At 34.6% G+C, this 21,695-nt stretch overlaps 1 protein-coding gene and 1 long non-coding RNA gene across 9 annotated transcripts in view; one reads left to right on the top strand and one right to left on the bottom strand.

Annotated features, from left to right (window-relative positions):
* Positions 1 to 21,695, top strand: part of KCNT2 (potassium sodium-activated channel subfamily T member 2) — a 142,011-nt gene that overhangs the window by 37,577 nt on the left and 82,739 nt on the right. For 7 of the 8 annotated variants that reach the window (XM_054834144.1, XM_054834141.1, XM_054834146.1 and 4 more), the window contains exons 3-9: positions 1,012 to 1,111; positions 4,044 to 4,100; positions 4,981 to 5,029; positions 6,941 to 7,000; positions 11,834 to 11,908; positions 12,100 to 12,183; positions 12,753 to 12,847. In XM_054834144.1, the coding sequence (XP_054690119.1) occupies positions 1,012 to 1,111; positions 4,044 to 4,100; positions 4,981 to 5,029; positions 6,941 to 7,000; positions 11,834 to 11,908; positions 12,100 to 12,183; positions 12,753 to 12,847 (520 nt within the window). The remainder of the gene's footprint in view (positions 1 to 1,011; positions 1,112 to 4,043; positions 4,101 to 4,980; positions 5,030 to 6,940; positions 7,001 to 11,833; positions 11,909 to 12,099; positions 12,184 to 12,752; positions 12,848 to 21,695) is intronic. The other variant, XM_054834142.1, reaches the window with a different exon arrangement.
* Positions 601 to 21,118, bottom strand: LOC129209550 (uncharacterized). Its single transcript, XR_008578109.1, has 3 exons — positions 21,075 to 21,118; positions 11,325 to 11,377; positions 601 to 673 (listed from the first exon to the last, which is right to left on the bottom strand). It is a non-coding gene; the product is annotated as an uncharacterized LOC129209550 (long non-coding RNA).

The raw sequence follows: 21,695 nt of genomic DNA, 5'->3' as shown, positions 1-21,695 counted from the left end.
TGACAGTTTTAACTTAATTAATGAACAAAAACTTAAAACCAAGAGTTAGATACAAATATTTACACTGGTAAAATTTTAAGACTATTGATTTTAATAACAAGACTGAGAATTTAAAGTCTAATTCTCTAATGAGTGCAAAATCTGATTAATATACAGTTAAGTTCCACTGTAGTAGATAATTGCTCCAGTTAGCACTGAAATAAATTGCCCATGTGAAAGAAGCAAGTGTCCATGTGGATCCCTTTGAAGGAATCCTGTCTTTGTGGAGTAGACCTACATTTGTGGGAAATAATGTAATACATTATGATAGTATTTGTGATTATATCCTTTCAGCTAGAACATTTCAATATTCACATGGTTTGTAGAACAAGTTGTTGATTCCATTCATTTGTATATTCAGCATGAATTTCAGATGTCCTGATTCTTGGATGCATAATTATGCAACTTCAACATTAAATAACTACAGTTTAATATTTTATAAGTTGGGATAGTATTAATATGTTCTGTATGAGAAGCTACTGCACGAAGACTTTCAGATATTAATATTTAAATACTTGCCACTATATATCCTCTGCCTATAGTTGAAAGTATATCTTCTTCAGGTCACTGTATCTTGCATCTCAAATACCATATGTAGTTCTGGTTCCCCTGTCAAGGAAGTGGACTTGTAAAACTACAAAAGACCCAAAGAATGGTATCAGGAAAGATGAATGGCATAGAATAGCTTTCAAACAAATGACTGAGTAGTTCTTTAAACTACTATGACATTAAAACAGACCAAGTCTTAACCCAGAGATTTTTGGAAGCTGGAAAGTCGCATCTGACAGGCTTGTTCTTAAATTCTTCTGTATGATATGCCAATCGCCCATATCAGGGACAGGTTACTGGCTAGATTGACCTTTGCTCTGTTGCAGAATGGCTATTCTAGTTTCTTTTAGTTTTACCTTAAAAGTGGATGAAACTGTAAAGAACCTGAATTTATTTCTGTATTTTCTTTGCTTTTTAAAATAGGTCTGAGAATACGATTATTCAATTTTTCTCTCAAGCTACTAAGCTGTTTCTTATACATAATTCGTGTGCTCCTGGATGATCCTACACAAGCACTTGGATGGTAATGTTTGGGGTTTTTTTGTTATTTCTGCTCTCAAAGCATTGTTTAACTTAGAAGAAACAAATTAATTTAATGAATAAATGTTTGATATTCTGTCAACAGGGATTTGGTTTTATGTCTTACACACATTTTGAACTATAAAGCTGGTCTTACATTGTGAATATAAATAATAACCAAAATAACAGCATTCTTTTTTCATTTTACTGCTAAAATAATTCTGGCTATTTGCTCAGATATTGTGCATTAGATATAGTTGTGCAAACTTATATCTTTTGGTTGTATTATTACATAACATTTCTAGGTATCATGTTTATATCTATAAAATTGCAAATATCTAGTTGCTAGTTTATGCAACAAAAATTTTAGGATTTTACTTAAATAATTTTACTTAAAACCCCAGATCCCAGAAGCAAACAGAGAAATACATGAAACTGAGCTTTCATGCAGATGACATTGATGATAATTTTCTAGCTCTCTGCTTTCTCTAAACACTTACAAGAGAGGGAGACCAAAAGTGCATTCTACACTCATGATCATCTATGGTCATAATGCGTGATTTTCCACACCTACAATTGTCAGTATGGTATTCCATATTGGTCATTGGGTACTCTGTTTTGTTTTGGGTTTTTTTTTCCCCCATGTGTTATACAATCAACCACCAATTGTAGAAGAAATCATATTTATAATTTATTCAATCCGGTACTTCAGTGGTATTTGTATCCTGGATATATTTTGAATCTTCTCAATTCTAAATGCTAGTATTTTATTAACTTGCTTTCACTTGATTTGATTCTATTGGCCTTAAATACTGAAAGTAACAAAGCTCAGATGAAAATACTAAGCTTGGGATAATAGAACTAGCACACTTCACACAGTGTTATGCAAAGGACAAAGTATGACTTCTAATATTTGAAAATCAGTTGAATCTAATAAGGTTAATAGTATAAAAAACCTAGTGCACAAGAAAAATACTGTATTTTACAAGAATTAAATCCAACACAAAGTGAGCTAAAGAATATCGGCTTTACTCAGCAGTGCATGAGAGAAGAATGTGTGAATGGGAAGTACAGATGATGCATTTGAGAATTTTTTTTGGTCAAAATTTATTGTAAGAAATTATAAATCTGAAAAAGGGCCAGAAAAATATCTCCCTGGAAAAGCAAGAACTGCGAAAAACCCATTTTTTGACTCCACATGTATCTTAGAATGTCTCTTCAAGGAGAGGAAATATGTAGGGAGGAAACAAGCAGTAAAGATTTTGCAGAACCTTTAACAGCGATGGAGAAGAGAAAATCCATCCTTCGAAATCTAGGCATAATAGCACAGCAACTCAGGGATTTGAAATTTTACAGCTGATGATACTTTCTGGCATGAAGAAGCTGCTGATACTGTAGTGAGCTCAAAAGCACGTATTACACTACAAGGTTGTGTCTGGGTGTGCAGAACAGATTAGAACATCAGTACTTCTGCCACAGGTATACCTCAATACTTGTGTATTCACATGGAACGATTTTTCTGCATTTTGCAGACTGCTTAATTTGCCAGGCCTTTCCTGACATGTTTGTTCCTTCATTCTAAATGTTTAACAGTTCACCAGCCAGTGAGTTTATTTGTCTTTTATATATATTATTCCCTTATATTGTGTTGTGGTGCATTTAAGAAACTAGTTAGTTTGTTCTATCTCTGTATAACATTTGTCTGGCTGAGAAGTTTCAGATATGTCACTTCTGCTTGCTCACTAAAACCCCAGTCTTAGAAACTATGCCAGACAAACCAGCACTGTGCCTAAATGGTATCTCATTAATGTCAGTCGTTTGGCCCATAGAGATCCTGAGGGCTTGATACCTAAATTACTACCATAATGCATTCTTACAAACGTGGTGCTAGGAAAAAAAAAAAATCCTTTCTAGATACTGTGTCAGCCTGGTGAAAGAAACTACTCAGTGTGCTGAGAGCATGGCCACAGAAAACATTATCACCTGGTTGTTTTTGAAGTGACAATTCTGGGAGGAATGCTTTTCATCACAGACTCCCCCTGCAGATTTATTTCCTGTTTTTCAGAAATGCCTGCACAAATTAATATCTTTCAGGCACAGCAGGTGTACAGAGAAGAGCATAAGACACAAAGCATCCTTATTAATGGATACCATTTAGCACCCATCCCACAGTCCATAAAAATACAGCTATTTCTAATCTGTGGTCTGCAAATCCTTTTCTTTTCCGCTGACCTTGCTTGCCAAGGATAAACAAGGATATTTTTCATCATTTACACAAATATAAATTCCCACATCCTTACATGACCATTTGAATGGAGGATTTGTGCCAGCAATTCAAGGCAAGATAACATCACATGTACATAGCAGCTATTTTTTTTACATAGATGCCACCAGTTTCCTACTTGAATTACTGTTGCATGAATCTCCAGCCCTCTTCACATCCTCACAAGATGGCATAAAGTGCAGTTTGATGCAATCTTTCCTGTTGAGCGTATGGCAGGTATAAGTATATGGGCTCTTTCTATCCCAGCCTATCCATGTGATAGGATTTCTAGTATCTCTTGATCTTCAATATTTATTATGTACTTAGTTCAGCTTTTGTAAGTATAAGTTCAGCTTTTGAAAGTATAATGTCAGTTGTTTTGTTTTTAAATTGGAACATGTTTGAAAATAAATCTTTAAGAAATGTAACCTGAAGTCCTTCATAGTCCTTTATCTACAGATTGAGAATACATGTGGAACTAGTTTCTCTAAGTTATTTTACTTTTTAAAATGTCTATATCTATTGCCTAGGGTTTCAAACTATTGCATGCATTGTATAGAACACTTAATAATGTAATTAATATCACTTTCCTCCCATATGTTTTTATGATCATATTCCCATGTACATTTGCTAATGAAAATGGACTTTGGATGGACGGGATGGCAACTATCAGTAAGGAATTACACCGGAGTTGTTCCAATCAAAACTACACACCTGGAACAATTGATTGGTGAGTTTCTAATTCAAAAAAGCAAACCAAAAGTCCACATAATGGTGGGAAGGGGAGGGAAACAGGAAGAAAAATCCATTTCCATCTGGAATGGTGACTTTTTAACATATAATAGTGATGTTTCCGTAACTCTCAAGCAATTACTTCCGTGTTCCTGAATATTCAAAACTGCCTTTAATATTTTAATTGTTTCTCTGATTGCATAACTGAACTGCTGGATTGGATGGTCTTATAAGATCCAAATTCCATCAATCCTTATACATTGCTGAAATAAAATGGATGCCCTTATTTAAAAAACAATTGTGACTAGCAGTAAATGAGGAACATTAAACTATTGTGCCATTGAATGTGCCAGATTCCAGCAGTACTGAATCAAGTGCCTATTATCATTGAGTTTAGTAAATACTAAGAAAACATGAAATTTTTCCCAGATATGACAGCCATTGTGAGTTAGATACCATTTACATTGTTACACAGAGAGCAAAAAGTTCACACAAAAGAATTGTCAGGTTTCTTTTTTCCTACCACAAATAATTATTCCTCTGCATCTCTAGAATCAAAAGCTCAAATTGATTTATTCTTACTAGAATCAAAGGGGATGAACTAGCAGCCACTAAAGCCAATACAAGATTTTGCTGTCACTGAGTGTTGGATAAGTCCCATGGGAATTCAATGATTGTCTCTGGATTAGAAATACAAGCAATGTCAATACTCAGTACATAACTACTGATTTAAAATTTTCACTACTGAGAATTTTTTTTAAAAATAAAGCTGCTCTAATTTCCATTCACATGTACAAATTTATTTTCTCTTGATTTTGTTCAAAACACTAACCAGATTTTGATTAATTTTATATTTATTTTCTTATTATAATAAACAGGTCTCCTATTATTTGGGTGAATCGAAGCTTGCCTTTATGGGGATTACAGGTAATATGTCAATGGCAAATTTATCTATTTCCATTTAATAACTGTAGACAATATTGATCTATAGCATTTTAGTGATGTTAAAGGATTCTTGGAAAAGTTGATATTAATAAAGAAATCTACTTGATGACCAAGTACAACAAAAGTGTAAAGCAAAGATAAGCTGATCTGTGCTAACTGATTTGAATTTATGTGGCTTTACAATATATTTATAAAGTATTAAAGCTTATAACAAAATATTGGAGAATTAGATGGCCTTTTCTCTTAGAATTATCAAGTCCTGTTGAGTGAAGTAGTCACTGTTTGCTGTAATGATGAGTTTAAATTTCATAATTGCTTATGACTAGATTTTGACATGCTTCATGGGCTTTCTTGTTAAATACACTAGAAAGCTGAAGTTACTTCATAATATAGAAGCCTATATGTTTAGAGGAGTATGTCACAAAAGATGCACTACATCAGTGCTTTGTGGGTCTTGGAGATCTTTGGAAGTTTGTGGTTCAGTCCTCAGTGTCCTGGAGCCTGCTTGTTTTAGGAACACTTTTTACTCATGGCCAGCGCTGTGGGAATTCTCCCTGTGAAATGTGTTTTCCTAGTAAGAATTCCATAAAGTCCCAGAATGGTTATACCATTATATTCTTGGACCATGCTTAGTACAATGCCATTATGATGGTTTGTACCTCTATGTAAGATAAGGTTTTACTAAGGGAAGATTCCTTTGATGAAAATACCTTTCAATGCCTTCAAGTATGTACAGTTTGAATAAATTTTGACCTAGACATTCAGATTACTGTATTCAATTTAATTAAAAAATACTGAGAGATTTATTTGCTTATGGTTGCAGTTTTATTCTAATAAGTTTATTTGATAAACATAGGAATTTATATATATGCATGTCCATGTGTATATACACATGCATTCACAGTAGGATATATGCAATAGTTGCGAACAAAGATTTATTTTTATTTGAGATACAACCCAAGTTTATATAAACCAGTAATGCTTATTTTGAGAAACTGATATCATATTTTGATTGCATATTTTAATAATTTTCCAATTCATAGCACCTTTTTAATTCTAGATAATGATATTGTGAGCACAAATAGTACACTCTTCTGAGTTTTCAGTAGTAGTGAGCATTAGTTTAAAATTAGAAATCCTGAGGCTTGTTTGACTTGAGGCTCCAGCTAATTTGTACATCTCCTTGATAGAATATTCCCACAATATACATTAAAATACAAATATTTGCGATGCAAAGGATTTAAGTAAGTTTTGTGGTTATTTAATATGTATAAAGTTTTAAGTAAATTTTTCACTATTTTGATATTTAACTCTAAATATTTTAAAATTACATAATACATACACTACATATAATCAAAGGCTGATAAGTTGAACTCAATTGCATTTAAATATTAAAATCAATGATTCATCGTTTCTTGCTGTTTTTAACTTTCTGAATTATACACAGTAAAATAAGTGTTTGTTTTTCCACACATTCATAACAGATTTACAGAAAAGTAAAGAGCTGACTAGCTTCCATTATTTACAGCTTCTTCCTTCTCTCTCTTTCTCTGTCTTGTGAAAAGATCTCGGTACCTTTTAGGAACAGACAACTGAAACTTGAGAAACAATCTGGCAGACTGTGTATGGAGCTCTCTAAAAACCACGGAAAGGCCACGCTGCAGGCTTTCTGGAGTGTTATACTTGGAAAAGAGCAATGAGACTCAAGTCACAGCCTGTGCTTTAGTCAGAAAAATAACAATATTTAAGCTTCATGCTAAGTGCTGTTAGCTGAGATGGTTTCAGAGGATGCATGGAAAAGCTGGATTTTATTATCTTTTACTTTTCATTGTAATGCTTAATGTCATATATTCTTTAGAAGCCAGTATTAATACACATATTTTATCACTTAAGGTTTCTGTGGCTTTAATAAGTCTCTTTGAAACACTGCTGCTGAGTTATCTAAGCTACAAGGTAAGTACTTTTAGTTACTTTTAGGCATAATTCATCACAAAAAGTAACTGAGTTAAATGTTTCAATATAAAATTCATGTGTTTGCATTTGTGCACATACTGATGTACAAGCAGATGAGAAAAACACACATGTAGAGGACAGCATACTGTCACAGGCAGCCCTGTTCATGTTTCCCAAATTTATGACCAAACAGTAATGTCTAGAGAGTGGAAGTCAGAAATGAAATTTCCATTTTTTCCATTGTCCATTGGTACATTGTAATTTGAAAACACATTATTAAAAGGGACCTTTATTTTGGGTACTGATTTTTCAAGTGCACAGTTTTATATGTCTATCCATAATGCAATGGACACAATTCTCATTGATGTCAAAGCTGTGGCTACTCAGTATCTATAACTCAAGTTTCAGGCCTCTAAAACTGCACACCAAAAAACTAGGCCAAGACAGTACTATTTTTTTTTTTTTTTTAAATTATGGATACCTACATACTTGTGTTATCCATCTCTCTGATGCTACTGGAACATCTTTGCAAAATGTCTTGAAATCATCTGATGTGAATACAATATATTTTTGTATTTGCATTCTCCTTAAAAATTTATATTTTCCTAATATTTTTATTCACTTTTCTTCATTACATTTTGTTATGTGCTATCCTAGTGAGTTTTAAGTAGTCTGCATTTTTAATGTCTTCAGGAGAAAAATACTAAAATCATATAAAGTAAATATGAAAAGACTTGGTTTCTAAAGCTGAAAATATCTTGGAGCATAATCTTTTTTTGAAAAAAATTTTTGAATTAGTGACATTCAGTAGATATCAGAGCCACCACTAAAATTAGTGGCGTACTTTAGTATACTTATCAAGTGATTATGGCATAAATGTTTTCCTTAACACTCAATAATACTAAGAGGCTTAAAACTGTCTACTGTCTAAAAATTATTCTTCTTAATCCTTGTAAGTAGTATATACCATTTAGGTGTTGATGGTTAAAAATGCAAGTCAAATATAGGCAGAAACAATCCAAAATGGACACATCTCATGCCAGAACAGTAAAGAATAATCACAATTTATACTGTTCCTGAGTTTACTGGGCACCATTTTATCCCTATCCATTCTGCTTGTGGTCTGCATCAGTTTCAGTGAAGATGAGAGAAATATTGGCAAGTCAGCTCCATGAGAAGTTAGTTATTAGTGTGCAATGGGTGTAAAGCTCTACTATCCTCATTTGCTGCGTATACCTGTTACAGAAGTTGAGGCAATTTTATGATGGCTATATTTCCAGTCCCCATAAAGGACTAAGAGTAATGTAAGGAAGACTAATAGTACTGAAATGCACTTTGGCAATCCACCTGATGCAAACACCTCCTTCCCTCTGGTCCTGTCCTTGTAGTTACAATCTAGAAATGTCATGATAGAGCCATTTACCCCAGTTTTACACCAGTCTCAGGAAGCCAAGGCGGCTGTTATTTTGCCCACTGTAAGGCCTTTCTGCCCAGCCAGGATGACCGAAGGAGTCTTGGTTCATGTAAATCTGTGACAGATTATTTATTTCATGCCAACATTTCCAAAGCTTTTACAGTTTAGGCACAAGTCAGAGGATAAGCCAGGAAGAAAACAACAAGAAAAACATGATTGTGTTTGCATTTGTGAGCACATTGATAGGATTTCACAAATAACTTGTAAAATAAATAAAGCAGTCATTTGAAAGAATACTCCAAGGAATTTACCTTTCTGATACTTGGTTGATGACATATGAGAAATGATTCAACATGCAGAATAGTGAGGACATAATAGTGTACCATGCTATGAAGATACAGTGAATTTGCATTTTTTATTGCTTTTCTGTTGGGAGGAACGCAAAGAATGTAACACTGCATTATGCTGCTGATCACTTGGATCCAAGAATTAATGGTTTACAATCTGCATTCTCACAGCTTAACCCATTACATGAGGGTTTGCCCTTGGCCAAAATTCTGAAAGATGTCTACATTAGAAATTTTCATTGCCAAAACTTGTCACAGACATCTGGCAATCCTGCTATGTCACTGGTGCACAGGCTGTCTTGGCTGCTTTTATCAGTACCATACATTCTCACTGCAAAAGGCAGTTTCGCAGAAGACATGATGCATTTGTGTGTGGAAGCCAGAATCTTACAGCTACATGCATCACTAAGTACCTAGAGCACATCTGCACAGGCATTTTGCCTGCACAAGTAAATTATGTGACATTTCTATAATGCAGAAAAGAAAGCTCTTAACATTAAAAATGAGGGAACTGGTGAAAACACAGAATGGCTCAGTTGGGAAAATAAAATTTGCTTTTCATTTTATTATTCCTACAAATAAAACCTCAGCTTACAGTCTCATAATTTCAGTTCTGTTTACAAGGCTCCTTATCACATGAAATATATAAAATTGTTCAAGTATGTCTAACTCCCACCAATTACAATTACATGGAAGACAATAATCCCTGCCCCATAGGTACAATGGCTTTCAGATGTGAAAAATTAAAAATAGAAAAATAATTTTATATGCTATGGAGCTTGTATTTAATTTTCAGTGGTTCCCCTCTACTCGGCTCTGGTGAGACCCCACCTGGAGTACTGCGTCCAGCTCTGGGGGCCCCAGAACAGGAGAGACATCGAGCTGTTGGAGAGAGTCCAGAGGAGGGCCACAGGGATGATCAGAGCGCTGGAGCACCTCTCCTATGAGGACAGGCTGAGAGAGTTGGGATTGCTCAGCCTGGAGAAAAGGTGGCTCCGGGGAGATCTACTTGCGGCTTACCAGTACCTGAAGGGGCCTACAGGAAAGCTGGAGAGGGACTGTTTATCAGGGAGTGTAGTGACAGGACAAGGGGGAATGGCCTTAAGCTGAAGGAGGGTCCATTTAGATTAGAAGTTAGAAAGAAATTCTTTACTGTTAGAGTGGTGAGGCACTGGCACAGGTTGCCCAAAGAGGCTGTGGATGCCCCATCCCTGGAAGTGTTCAAGGCCAGGTTGGATGATGCTTTGGGCAACGTGGTCTAGTGGAGGGTGTCCCTGCCCGCAGCAGGGGGGTTGGAACTAGATGGTCTTTAAGGTCCCTTCCAACCCAAACCATTCTATGATTCTATATCAGATGGTTTTTTTAAACAGGAAACATTAATATGTCATTGCAACTGAAAATATAATGCTGTACTACAAATTCTTCTAATATTGCCTTGTTATTGCATTACCTATGATGGAGATATACCTTGAGCTAGTAGAGCTGTAAGTCACTGTATTTTAAATGTCTTCTTTTTTAAATATATGGATTTTCATCCTGACGTTTAATCATTCACAGTCACTGCTCAGATGTGGAAAAGAAGTAGTATTATCCCTGTGCTGTAGCTAGTAGTAAGCAGATAAAAAGATCAGTACCCCTTTAATTGAAATATGTAGGAGGACCTCTAATTTCATTTAAGCAAGATCAAGTTCCAAAATGCCCTTAAATGTTCTGAAGTGTTTGTGGCAAAAATACAGAACTTTGATCTTGTAGTCCTAATTCAAATATTAAACACTAGATTATCTTCCTTCTCTCTCCAAAACAGTTGGGAAAGAGAAAATACAAAGTAAAGATAAAACGAGGTAAATGCAAAGGAAGGACAGACTCACTATAGAATACCGATATCTTTCCCTAACTTAATTTCATTCCTCTTTTTAATATTTATTTCTTAATAAGTTAATATCATAATAGCAGGATTAGAACTAATAAAGAGAAATATCCAGACCTCTGTGACTAACATGCAGAGGCTAACGAAACAAGATTAAGAGAAAATGAGCTGGTATTTTTTCTTTGGAAAATACAACATTTTTGCATTCCTCTCTTGCTTTGTATTTTGCCATGAAATTTTATCAGAAGGACGTACAGAATGTGGTTCATCATTCATACCAAACACTAGTGTGGACTATAGGGCAGTCACCTGTGCACAGGGGTAATCAAAACAGTTGATTGGAAGGTAAAATCTGAGCAGGGCATGTCCTTTGGATATTTGTCTCTGCAACTTCTATGCTGTACTAGGGCTTTGTCTCTAGTTTTTAGACACTCTAAGACAATAAGCATTAAGGTAAGAAAAACTTTGGCACAGTCAAAAGCTTAAGCATTTTAATGCAGTATTTTAAAGATTTAGAGACTTCTAAGAAAAAGTAGAAATGATTGCAAATAAAAGAATTTAGCAGCAGACTAGTCTGTTACTTGTATGAAAAGTCACTGAAAACTGAGAATTATTAAAAAGATTAATTCCTTAGGACAGGAACCTCACCTCCTTATCTCTGTGTAAGTGTGCATATAAAAATAAAAGTAAACTAACCTTTGAAGAAGGAAAAAACAGAGACAAGATGTCTGTGTATGATTCCAAGGTACCTAAAAATGCAATAGAAGAAAACAGGAGCATATTATTCACTGAAAAAAATGAAAACTTAATTTAATGAAGCTCTTCATTAGCTGAGAGAATGAGTTAAATAGTTAATTCAATTAGAATTCTTCATTTGAGCTGTCTTACTAACTAGGTCATAGCAAGGAAATATATGGTCATACGGAAACAGAAATCTGCTCTAGTAAAAATATAGGTTTAAAAGTATATATTTTTACCTGTGAGGTACATTTTGGTAAACAGTAAGAAAAATAGGCCAGAGTGCCCTATATTCTATATTCACATTTGACATATGTGTTTAGATCTGAGATGAACGATCTTCCTGAAATTCAGCTAGTGGGAGAGACTCCATATGTGGCATCAGAGTAGCACATATATTTCTCGTCAGAACTATATGTAAGCCTACTGTGACATGGTGGTTTTTTTTTTTTTCCTTTTCTTTGAAGGGAAATATCTGGGAACAAATTCTGAGAATACCCTTTCTCCTGGAAATAATTAATGCTGTCCCTTTCATCATCACGGTAAATGTATTTGAATTAATACATATGCACATTGCACTTCTATAGCTGCACAAATACTCTTAATTTTTATTGAAATAAATTTGAATCTTATGTGGAGGACAGATTTGTGCCTATGGGAACAGAAATTTGTCAACAACAAGGAGACAGTTGAATAGAAAAGCTTTTAATGAATTTGTTAATTTTTCTTTCAGATTTTCTGGCCAGTCCTAAGAAACCTGTTTATTCCTGTATTTTTAAATTGTTGGCTGGCAAAGCATGCTTTAGAGAATATGATTGTAAGTATGACAAAGAAATAACTATTTTAGAATTTATACTGTTTTAGTATATTATTTTTAGTGGGATTTTGGCAGTACAGTCCACTGTCCAACTTTAATAGGAAGCTAACCAGATCTGTATTTAGATCATACAAATGGTCAAGCATTGCTTTTTGCATCAAAATTAGAAAAAATTAAGATGTCAAGTGAAATCTCAATTAGTGTAAATTGTTACTGTGCCAACAGGGAAAAGTTGGAATTTGCTACTCTTCCATTCATACACAATTGCAGGGAACTCAACTGCTATGCCTTAATTGGTCCTTGCAGCCTGTAATTTGTAAGCTAGACATGAGCAGACAGACCTTAAGGCAGCTTGCAATAGTATCAGAATTGTGCCACGATGAACAAAGAACTAGTTAAATAATCACAGACTCACAGCTGGCTCTTTTGCACACTTCTATATGATCAGCAAATTCCAAGTGCATTTGAATGACTGCATTTTATCAGGGCACTATACAATTCCTCTATAGAATCAGCTCATGCATTATTAATTCAAAACCAAAAATAACACTTATTTTCCATTAATATAGAATGATCTTCACAGAGCCATCCAACGCACACAGTCTGCGATGTTTAACCAAGTCCTCATTCTAATATCTACCTTACTATGTCTGATCTTCACTTGGTAAGTTGCCAAAACCCCTTTGGTTTTATTATACATATTGGCTTTTCTTCCTTTACTACATGATGATAAAACAGGCATTGTGGAAATCATGGATTGAAATAAAAAGAGTAATATACATGAAGTGAAAATGTTAACTAGCACCTGGTACTACTGGGGTCCTGATACACTGGGTTTGGAAACAGAATGTGTATGCATGGGAAAGGGAATAATTCTCACTCTAAGGAAGGAAATACAGATGATGCAAAAACACTGGAGAAAGAAGTGGGGGAAAATTTACATATATAGCAAGAGTGCAATCTCAGCAGAAAAGGCACTCAAATTTGAGGGGTACCAACAGAAGCACCTATACTTAGGTCACCTTCCTCTGACTGGTGGGACAGGGAAAAATATGCAAGATGTCAGCCTTATCACTCTGATGACCATGTCAGGTTTCCATAAGGAATACAGGGGACAGCTGTTAACAATTATTATGGTTTAACCAGAGAGGCAGCTAAATACGACACAGCTGTTTGCTCACTCCCTGCCTAGTGAGATGAGGGAGAGAAGCAGGAGCAAAAAAAAAAAAAAAAAAAAAAAAAAAGGTAAAACTCATGGGTTGAGATAAAGACAATTTCACAGGACAAAAAGGAAAGGACGATGATGATAATAATAATAGAAGGAAAGGATAATAATAACAACAATAACAAAAGTGATGCACAATGCAATTGCTCATTAACCACTGATTGATTGCCAACTAGTCCCTGTGCCGCGGTCCCCCCTCCCCTGCCCCCCGCAGCAAACTCCCTCCCAGTTATATGCCGAGCATGATGTCATATAGTATGGAATATCCTTGTGGCCAGTTTGGGTCAGATGTCCTGGCTCTGTTCCCTCCCAGCTTCTTGTGCACTTCTGGCTTTCTCAGTGGGTAGAGCATGAGAAGCTGAAAGTCCTTAACTTAATGTAAGCACTACTTAGCAGCAACTAAAACATCAATGTGTTATCAGCATGATTCTCATCTGAAATCCAAAACACAGCACTACACCATCTACTAGGAAGAAAATTAACTCTATCCCAGCCAAAACCATGGCAAGATTACAGAAAATGTAGTTTTTATTACTCTGGATTACAGAAAATAGTGGATGGTAGGTTCAAACAACCAAAATGTGTTACTGTGGAGAACTTTTTGCTGGAAGACCTTGAAAACTTAAATTTACAGGCATTTGGGAAGCATTGAGAAAAATCTGTTGAGGGCATTAAATATAAACATACTTGGTTAATGAAATTCATGAGCTGCAGATTACTGGAGGCTAGGAAAAGATCCACAGGAAATACCACTTGATTAGCCCATTTTTATACTATGCCTTAGGGATCTGCTGTTGAGCAGGGCTGGAGACAAATAAAGTAGATGGCATGAATATTTGGTCTTACCCTGTATGGTCATGCTTATGTTTGTATAAATGGGTAGTGGTTATAAAGTAGCTTGATTACTTAACATAGAGAATTTTCTCAGCAATAGTGCCTGAGAAGTGGGTATTATACAGGAGGAGTTTAAAAAAAGTAGAGGAAGAATGGGTGTGTTACAAGACAGTGTACTAGGGGGCAATGAACAGACAAGAAGATTCTGTGTGGAAAGGCTAAATCACCTGTATTTATTTTGCCAGACAGAGTGCCTTTGGGTCAGCACACTGATAAAGTTTCGTCTGTCATTTTGGAGACAGTGATTTGATTTTCTCTTACTTTATTTCTCTAGCTTGTCTTTCTGATAGCCATTGTTATATGCTGCCTAACCCTTTTGGTAATAACAGTGTGAAGTAACACATGGCCTTTTCTAGTCCTGTCCCTCACTGTCCTTTATTCAAGAAGAGGAGTTTGTTCTAGCCAGTGGCTAAATGAATGGTCCAATTTTACCCTTTGTTTTATGGCCACAGAACTGCATAATGCCAAATGTTGCCAGTTCTAAACAGTAACAAATTTTTGTAAGATTAAATTTCCTATTGAATATTATGGCCCTTTAAAAGGAAATTTTATATGAATAGGGACTATAATACTTGAACCAGAACACATAAAATTCTGTCACTGTAGCACTTGTACATTTTTAATTTGCTTTAATTTTTCTTTTTAATTTTTTACAATACAAAGTGCTCAAGTAAATAGGCCTTCACCTTTTTTACTAACCTACTTCAGTATTTTACTGAACTGCTGAACAAAATATGTATCCAGTTCTTACTGAAGTAAGTTAGTAACAAGAATGTTTCCTAAGAACTCACTGTGATGATCCCTGGTTGAACAAGGTACAGAAGCTGCAGCTGAACAGAACATCATGCTCACCACCAGGCATTTTGATAACTGGCGGTAAAACATGTAGAAAATGGCAAGCTCACCTACAGTAATTATGTCTGGTCTCAACAGCTGCAGATACCAGCTCATTATAGATCATTATATACGGACCTAGTATTGACTCTGCTCGACTGCAAAATAAGCTAAATAGGATGAAAACACCCAGTAATGCAATAACTAAGGAAATGAAGCACTTTTTGAATGACTACGAATAGTTGTTCAAGCATCTGCGGCTTGCCTAAGAATGGAGTTCTGTTTAGGCAATTGGTACTATTGCTTACATGAACACACATAATGGCATTTTTTACACTTTTTACCCATCTATGTATGATTTTATATTACAAAGTATATTTTTAAAATATCTAAAAAATTCTCTATAAACAGTCAAAATGAATTAGCTTAATATCTTTGATTATGTGACATCTATGGTGAATTTGAGACAGTGTTTCATTTTAAGAGACATCATTTAGAGCTTACATGAGTTTCTTCATGCTGAAAGAGAAGCAAAGTGCGTTTCTGGAATCTGTTCACTTAAGGATGGCTTTCACCAGGCTGATCTTTCACATTTTCTGCAACAGCAAGCAGTAACCAAGTGTATTCCCCCCAAACGCGTATAGGATCCAGCACTAGACTTATCCATATGTGTAATGGACCACAACACAAAAAAATTTTGAGCTAGCACCAGTCCATTTTCAGAACCATGTTCTGGTGACATGCTCTATTTTGCTCTATTCCTGTCTTTCATTTTTGGTGATAATTGTTTATAGATCTGAGGGTAGAACTCATTTGCAGATCAATAAATTCATAAAACCAACTCAATGTACGTGTAGTTTACAGATTACACACAACGATTTTTTTTCTCTTTTCTTCTGATTTCAAAGACAGATTACGCTATCCAATAGTTTTTCTTTCCTTAAATACTTCGGTGGCCTCCTAACCAGAGCAGTTATACATATCTAAAAGATGTGTACTCCTATATGACAGACTGCTTAGCAGTTACTAGCAATAGAGTTCTAATAAAAGTTACAGACCGAGTCAAAGTATATGTTGTGTCATTTAGCTAATGGATGTTTGCATTTGTTTGTCAAATGGAATACTAATTATTTCTGTAAACTGTACAAGACAACAAATAACAGTGAATGACTATTTCAGGCATCTTTCTGTGACACAGTGAATCATCTCTTCAGACTTATTTTGTTTTTAAAATCAGTGTTAGTCATATATCACCAGTGTAGAATGATTAGCTTGTGAAAAAGATGGCTACAAACTGTTTGAGATGGACATTTATTTTTTTTTTCCATACTGAAGACTAAGAAGCCTGCACAAACTTTACTTAAGTTTTCATTGTAAGCACACTGAGGTCAATCTTAACATTTTGTTACCCTTCAGTACTTTCAACACGAGAAAATTAGGATGTTGCCACACACTAACTTCCAGAATAAATGTAATATGCCAATACTGTATCCTCACAGTCAAAATTCTTATCTGGAGGAAAGTATGATTAAGTTGCTTGTAAGGATGAAAACAAATCCAGAGAATGATCTAGTCCAAACAAGAAATATCAAGACCTTCAGATTTGGAACATTATGTTACAGAAAAAAACCAAGAACCAAACAAAAAAGGATTAATCCCACGTAATGTTAGAGAAAAAAAAGGCATCTGAATGCTCCAGTTCCCTTTATTACCAATAAGCAGAGACAGGCACCTCAGAGGGCAATGCAGATCTGAAGTGAACTAAATCACCACATGGAGGTCTGAGCTTCTCTGCCCTTCTGTTTTGATTATATCAGGAGCCTACAATGGCAGTCCTCCAAGAAAGATGCCTAGAATTAAGTAGGATGAACTTGAAGAGTGTTGGTGGATTATGTAATGTAGAATAAAATGTGGGGTTTTGGGTCTACAGTTCTTTCTGTGATGTTATGTTTTGTTGCACAGCATTCTCAGTGCTCAGGCCCAATCTCTGTTTACGATTTAGATAGATTTTCTGCATTCAAAAATAGCACAAAAGTAAACTGCAATTGTGTCATTTAGTTTGATCAAATCCAATGATTCTAAAGTGGTAAAGCACATGAAGTCTCAAGATCTAATGGACTAAACAGAAGTTGCAGAATTTAAATCCCAGAATATTACAGAACATTAATTGAAAGTTCTAAGTAACTGTAAATAATACAAAATAAATTATTCAGCTATTACAAGAATCCCACAAAGTATTAAAATAACAGCAGATGTGCTTTTCTTTCTCTGAAATAAAGCAGATCTGTCAGGAACTTGCTTGTTTCAAACAAAAGTTCTCTATTTTCTGTTTTGAAATATTTGTATGCAGTGCTCTCCAAACATAAATAAACAGCTCTAGAAGTAGGCCAGGTAGCACATGTAGTACCTTACAAATCCATTGTACCAACTTCCACCCTACTCTTGGCCTGCTTCTAGATTGCTGGAATTAGGGCAGCGTGTGTGGGTAGTTTTCCTGTGAGTGCATGCAATTAGAATTAAGGTCTACTTCAGACACTACCTTAACACTTCCTGAAGTGATGGAACAATAAAATAGTTGTGCAGCCTCTGGAAGGTCAATAACAAAACATTTCTTAAAATATCCATTTGGTATTTGCGAACAAATAATCTATAAATTCAATTAGAGTTTATCTGAACTATTGCTTTCTGGAAAAAACTGTGTGCATGAACACAGGGACAACCTTTTCATCAACTTTGGTAGGAGAAAAACATATTGTTTATCTTGTCTTAGGGACAGAAATTTCTAAGGTGGCTTTGCTAAAAGCTGCTATAGAAGAAGCATGTGAAAACAGTGTTGCCACAAATAGTTGTCAATCTTGATTATTTAAATGAAACACAAAATCAGATAAAAATCTTACTGTTTCTAATGGAATATGGACTTATGGGATGGGCCACACCTTTTTCACCTTTGCTAGTACTGGGGATCATTTGCTTGCATCCGTATTATTAGTACTTAAGGGCCAAAGCCTTTAAGAAAGCTTGATCACACAATGTAATGAAAAATTACAATGACAAAATGTAATAAAAACCCCAACTTGTTTCTTGGATTAATGCATTTGCTTATTTTTATGAAACTATTGTATTGTGACAACACAGAAATATTACTATATATAAACTTATTCTGTTTTCTTTTTTTTTTTCTTTGGTTGATAGCATGGTATTTGTCATAATACATTTTAAAAATATTTTTACAAGTTCAAGAGTTCAGATCTTAAAAAAAGGTGATTAGTGCTGTTAAGGAGGGCTGCTTCAAGAGTATAGGATAAGGACTTATGCTTCTGAAAAACTGGTTAGTTGTTTGTGAAAGGCAGAACAGAAATCATGTTTGTTATAGGGAGAGCAGAAGTATGGAAGCTAAATCAGAAGTCTTTTTGGCTACCCATCAAACATGGTTTCTATGGAAACCTAGATAATTATACTATGATTTTCATGCTATTTTAGTTACTAATTTGGTAGTGACATAATATTTCCTTTGTTAATGTTTTTAGATGTTTCTACATAGTTATTTCTAAAATAATTAGGTCAGCATCTTTCCCATACTACATGTAAGGAATTCTTTGTGCAACTGATGCAATGGAACATTTAAAACTAGACACAGAGACCAGTGAAATTAATAATAATTTGAATAGCCTATTTACTGTGGTCTGTGGAACAAAGTCATAAAGGTTAAAGACTTCAATCTAAATTATCTTCTGAGTGAGATACATTTGTAGTCGTCATCTTCTGAAAATAAAAAATAATCACAAAGACTAAATCGTAGCTCAGAAAGCTGTTCTTCACAAAGCCTCTGTAAAATGAAGTGTCAACAACAGATTATTTATAAGCAAATCCTCCTATTTTTTAATATGTAGAGAAATATTAAATTAAGGACATAAACAACATAATTGAGAGATTTCTATTGTTTTATTGGACACAACTATTGGGTGTTCAGGTACTTATGATCTTTTCAAGTTACAACCAAAGCTTTGCTGACTTTCTAGCACAGGTTGCAAATCATTTATTAACCTGAAAATCAGTAGTTCCAAACTGAATTTAGATAAAGGTGGGCAGAGTTAATTCTGAATAAATTTGAAAGACAAAATAAACTTAATATGCTAATGTTAACTAATTATGGCTTGCCAACACCTGTAAAACTACACATAAAATTCCTCAAAGTTGATCTAAATGCAATCCTGTCCTTGTTGTTCTGCAGGAACATGGCACAAGATAGAATGACTATAAGGAGTATGTAAAGTCTTAGTAAAATTAAGAACTGAATTAGCAAAGCCTGCTTTAATTTTCTGTGTTACATTGACACAGAACTGGGGCCACAACACATAATTCCATAATTGTTATGTGAACCCCATGACATAATAAAGTGGGATTTGTTGAAAGTCTAGAAGTGATTATTCAAAGAGCAAGGACAAATGAAGAATGTCAAAGAGCAATAGAATGCCATATTCCGTTACCAAAAATCAATTACCATATTTTAGTATGTACAATATGCATTTGAGATATGTATGCATTCAAAAGTATCAGTACTTGAAAAAGATCCACAGAAAAAATGCAATCAGAGAAAAGGTTTTAGGGATTGAGACATAGGGAGCTATGGAGGTAAACTCAAGAGGCATGCAAAGGCATGCAAATTATTAGGATGTGGGTTCTCTAGTAAGCTTTCCATTGGTTTATAAACACACATGCACACATTCACCTGCTGCTGAGTTACAGGCTTGTAAGATATCGTGTGTGAAAATGTAATTGTTACGTATGCAAAATATGCATGTTATCTTCAGAACAGGGTGACAAGAATAACTTTGGTAAAATAAAATACTAGAATAAAAGTCGATCTGGAATACAACCAAAGTCTGCAGGTTGTGAAATACTGTATCATCATATTAGTAAAAGAAATCTTAGGTTTTGCTTCAGTTTTGGGAGGACTTCAATAAAAGCAAGTGAAGTTCCCCTTAAAGGGGCAATTTAATATATAAAATAAGTGTTAAAAACCTCTGTCTTCCATCTCTTTCATTACAGGAAGGCATTATATTTCACATGCTTTATCTTTGCAGTAAAGAGAAAAACCTGATACTCACATGCTGTCTTTGAGAATGTTATATCATTTTAGACGGTAGCAAACAGAATGCTATGTGTAATAACAGATGACTAATTTTGTTGAGGATGTTACTTCACCATTTAAAATTCAATGCCTGGCAGCAAATCATCATCACTCACAATTCCTGGCTCAAAAATGAAATTGTCATTAGCATGCAGACTTAAAAAAAAAAAAAAGAATCTTTCATTGATTCATCAGGCTGACAAACTATTTATTTTACTTTACTAAAATTTGGTGTTTATGGTGGTTTATGCTAACACATTTAACTGTATTATTAGATGTCATCAGTTATTCTGTTTCTTTGATGAGGAGTAACTCATTATGCTGATTTGTGATCAGCATAAGTCTTTAGTGATTTGTCACTTTTATTGTCTGTTTCATATTCCAACTGTATTTTAAGGGTGTGAAGTTTGGCAAATCATAAAGTGAAAAGTTAAAAAAGATGTTGATACAACTTTGGCCATACTAACATTAGCTGGCACTAACCACCAGGAATTATTCACTCACACTCTGTATTAGGCATAACTTTAAGGAATATTGAAAGGACATCTCAGAGGCTTTGGCAGACCTAGGGATGTGATATGAGATAATCTAAAAAGAAGATGGATTTTAGTGCATTTACAGTGGATTTTAAAAGAAAAAAAAATCTCATTTTTCTCTTCTGTATTAGAAATTACTATAATGTTTAGATAGATGTTTTTCAAACAGGTGAAGACTAGAGGCATAGACAGTCATCCAAACATAGTATCACGTTGGGGTGATAAACAAATACATGTAAAAGTTAAACATCCATGGATTCCTCTAACTCACCTATGTGTGATATTCTTTCCATCAGCAATAGCGGCCCCATTCCCCATGCCAGAGCTGTCACATGCCAAAATCACTTACTGAGCTTAAATAAAGGAAGTAAAGAATTAAAAGTATGATTCATTACAAAAATGTTACTTGCAAACTCAATCTTTCATAATTGCTTGTGGACTTCAACAAAAGTCTTTACCAAAACATACAGGTCTGTCAATTGTTTGACCTACTCACAACAATTAAATGTCAACGAGTGTTAAAGATTAATCTCTAAATGTTATCTCAGCTCCAATAAATTTGTATTTCTAGCACTGGTAGCAGATACTGCTTTCCATTCTCCCTCTCCCCCACAAAGTAGAAGTCTGTAAATAAAGACCCTTCAGGGTATAATGCAAATAGCAGCACTCTGATTAATGAGTTCTGTACTTCCATTGGCAATTAAAACCTTCTCCTAAAAAAAAGTTAAAAATAGTAAATTATATTGAGTTGTGTTGTCTCTGAATGTCTGTAAAATATCTAACTATGCTTATAAAGGAACTCAAACGTAAGTTTAAAGTTGAATATATGCTCCCATTCTTTGCAAAAACACAGCTTTTTTTTAAGTTTTTGGAAATTGTACATTTCCGCAAT

Source organism: Grus americana, chromosome 8 (assembly GCF_028858705.1).
Source record: "Grus americana isolate bGruAme1 chromosome 8, bGruAme1.mat, whole genome shotgun sequence".
NCBI lineage: Eukaryota > Metazoa > Chordata > Aves > Gruiformes > Gruidae > Grus > Grus americana.
Note: the sequence above shows the minus strand (reverse complement) of the source record. Positions and strands in the feature narration are given on the sequence as shown.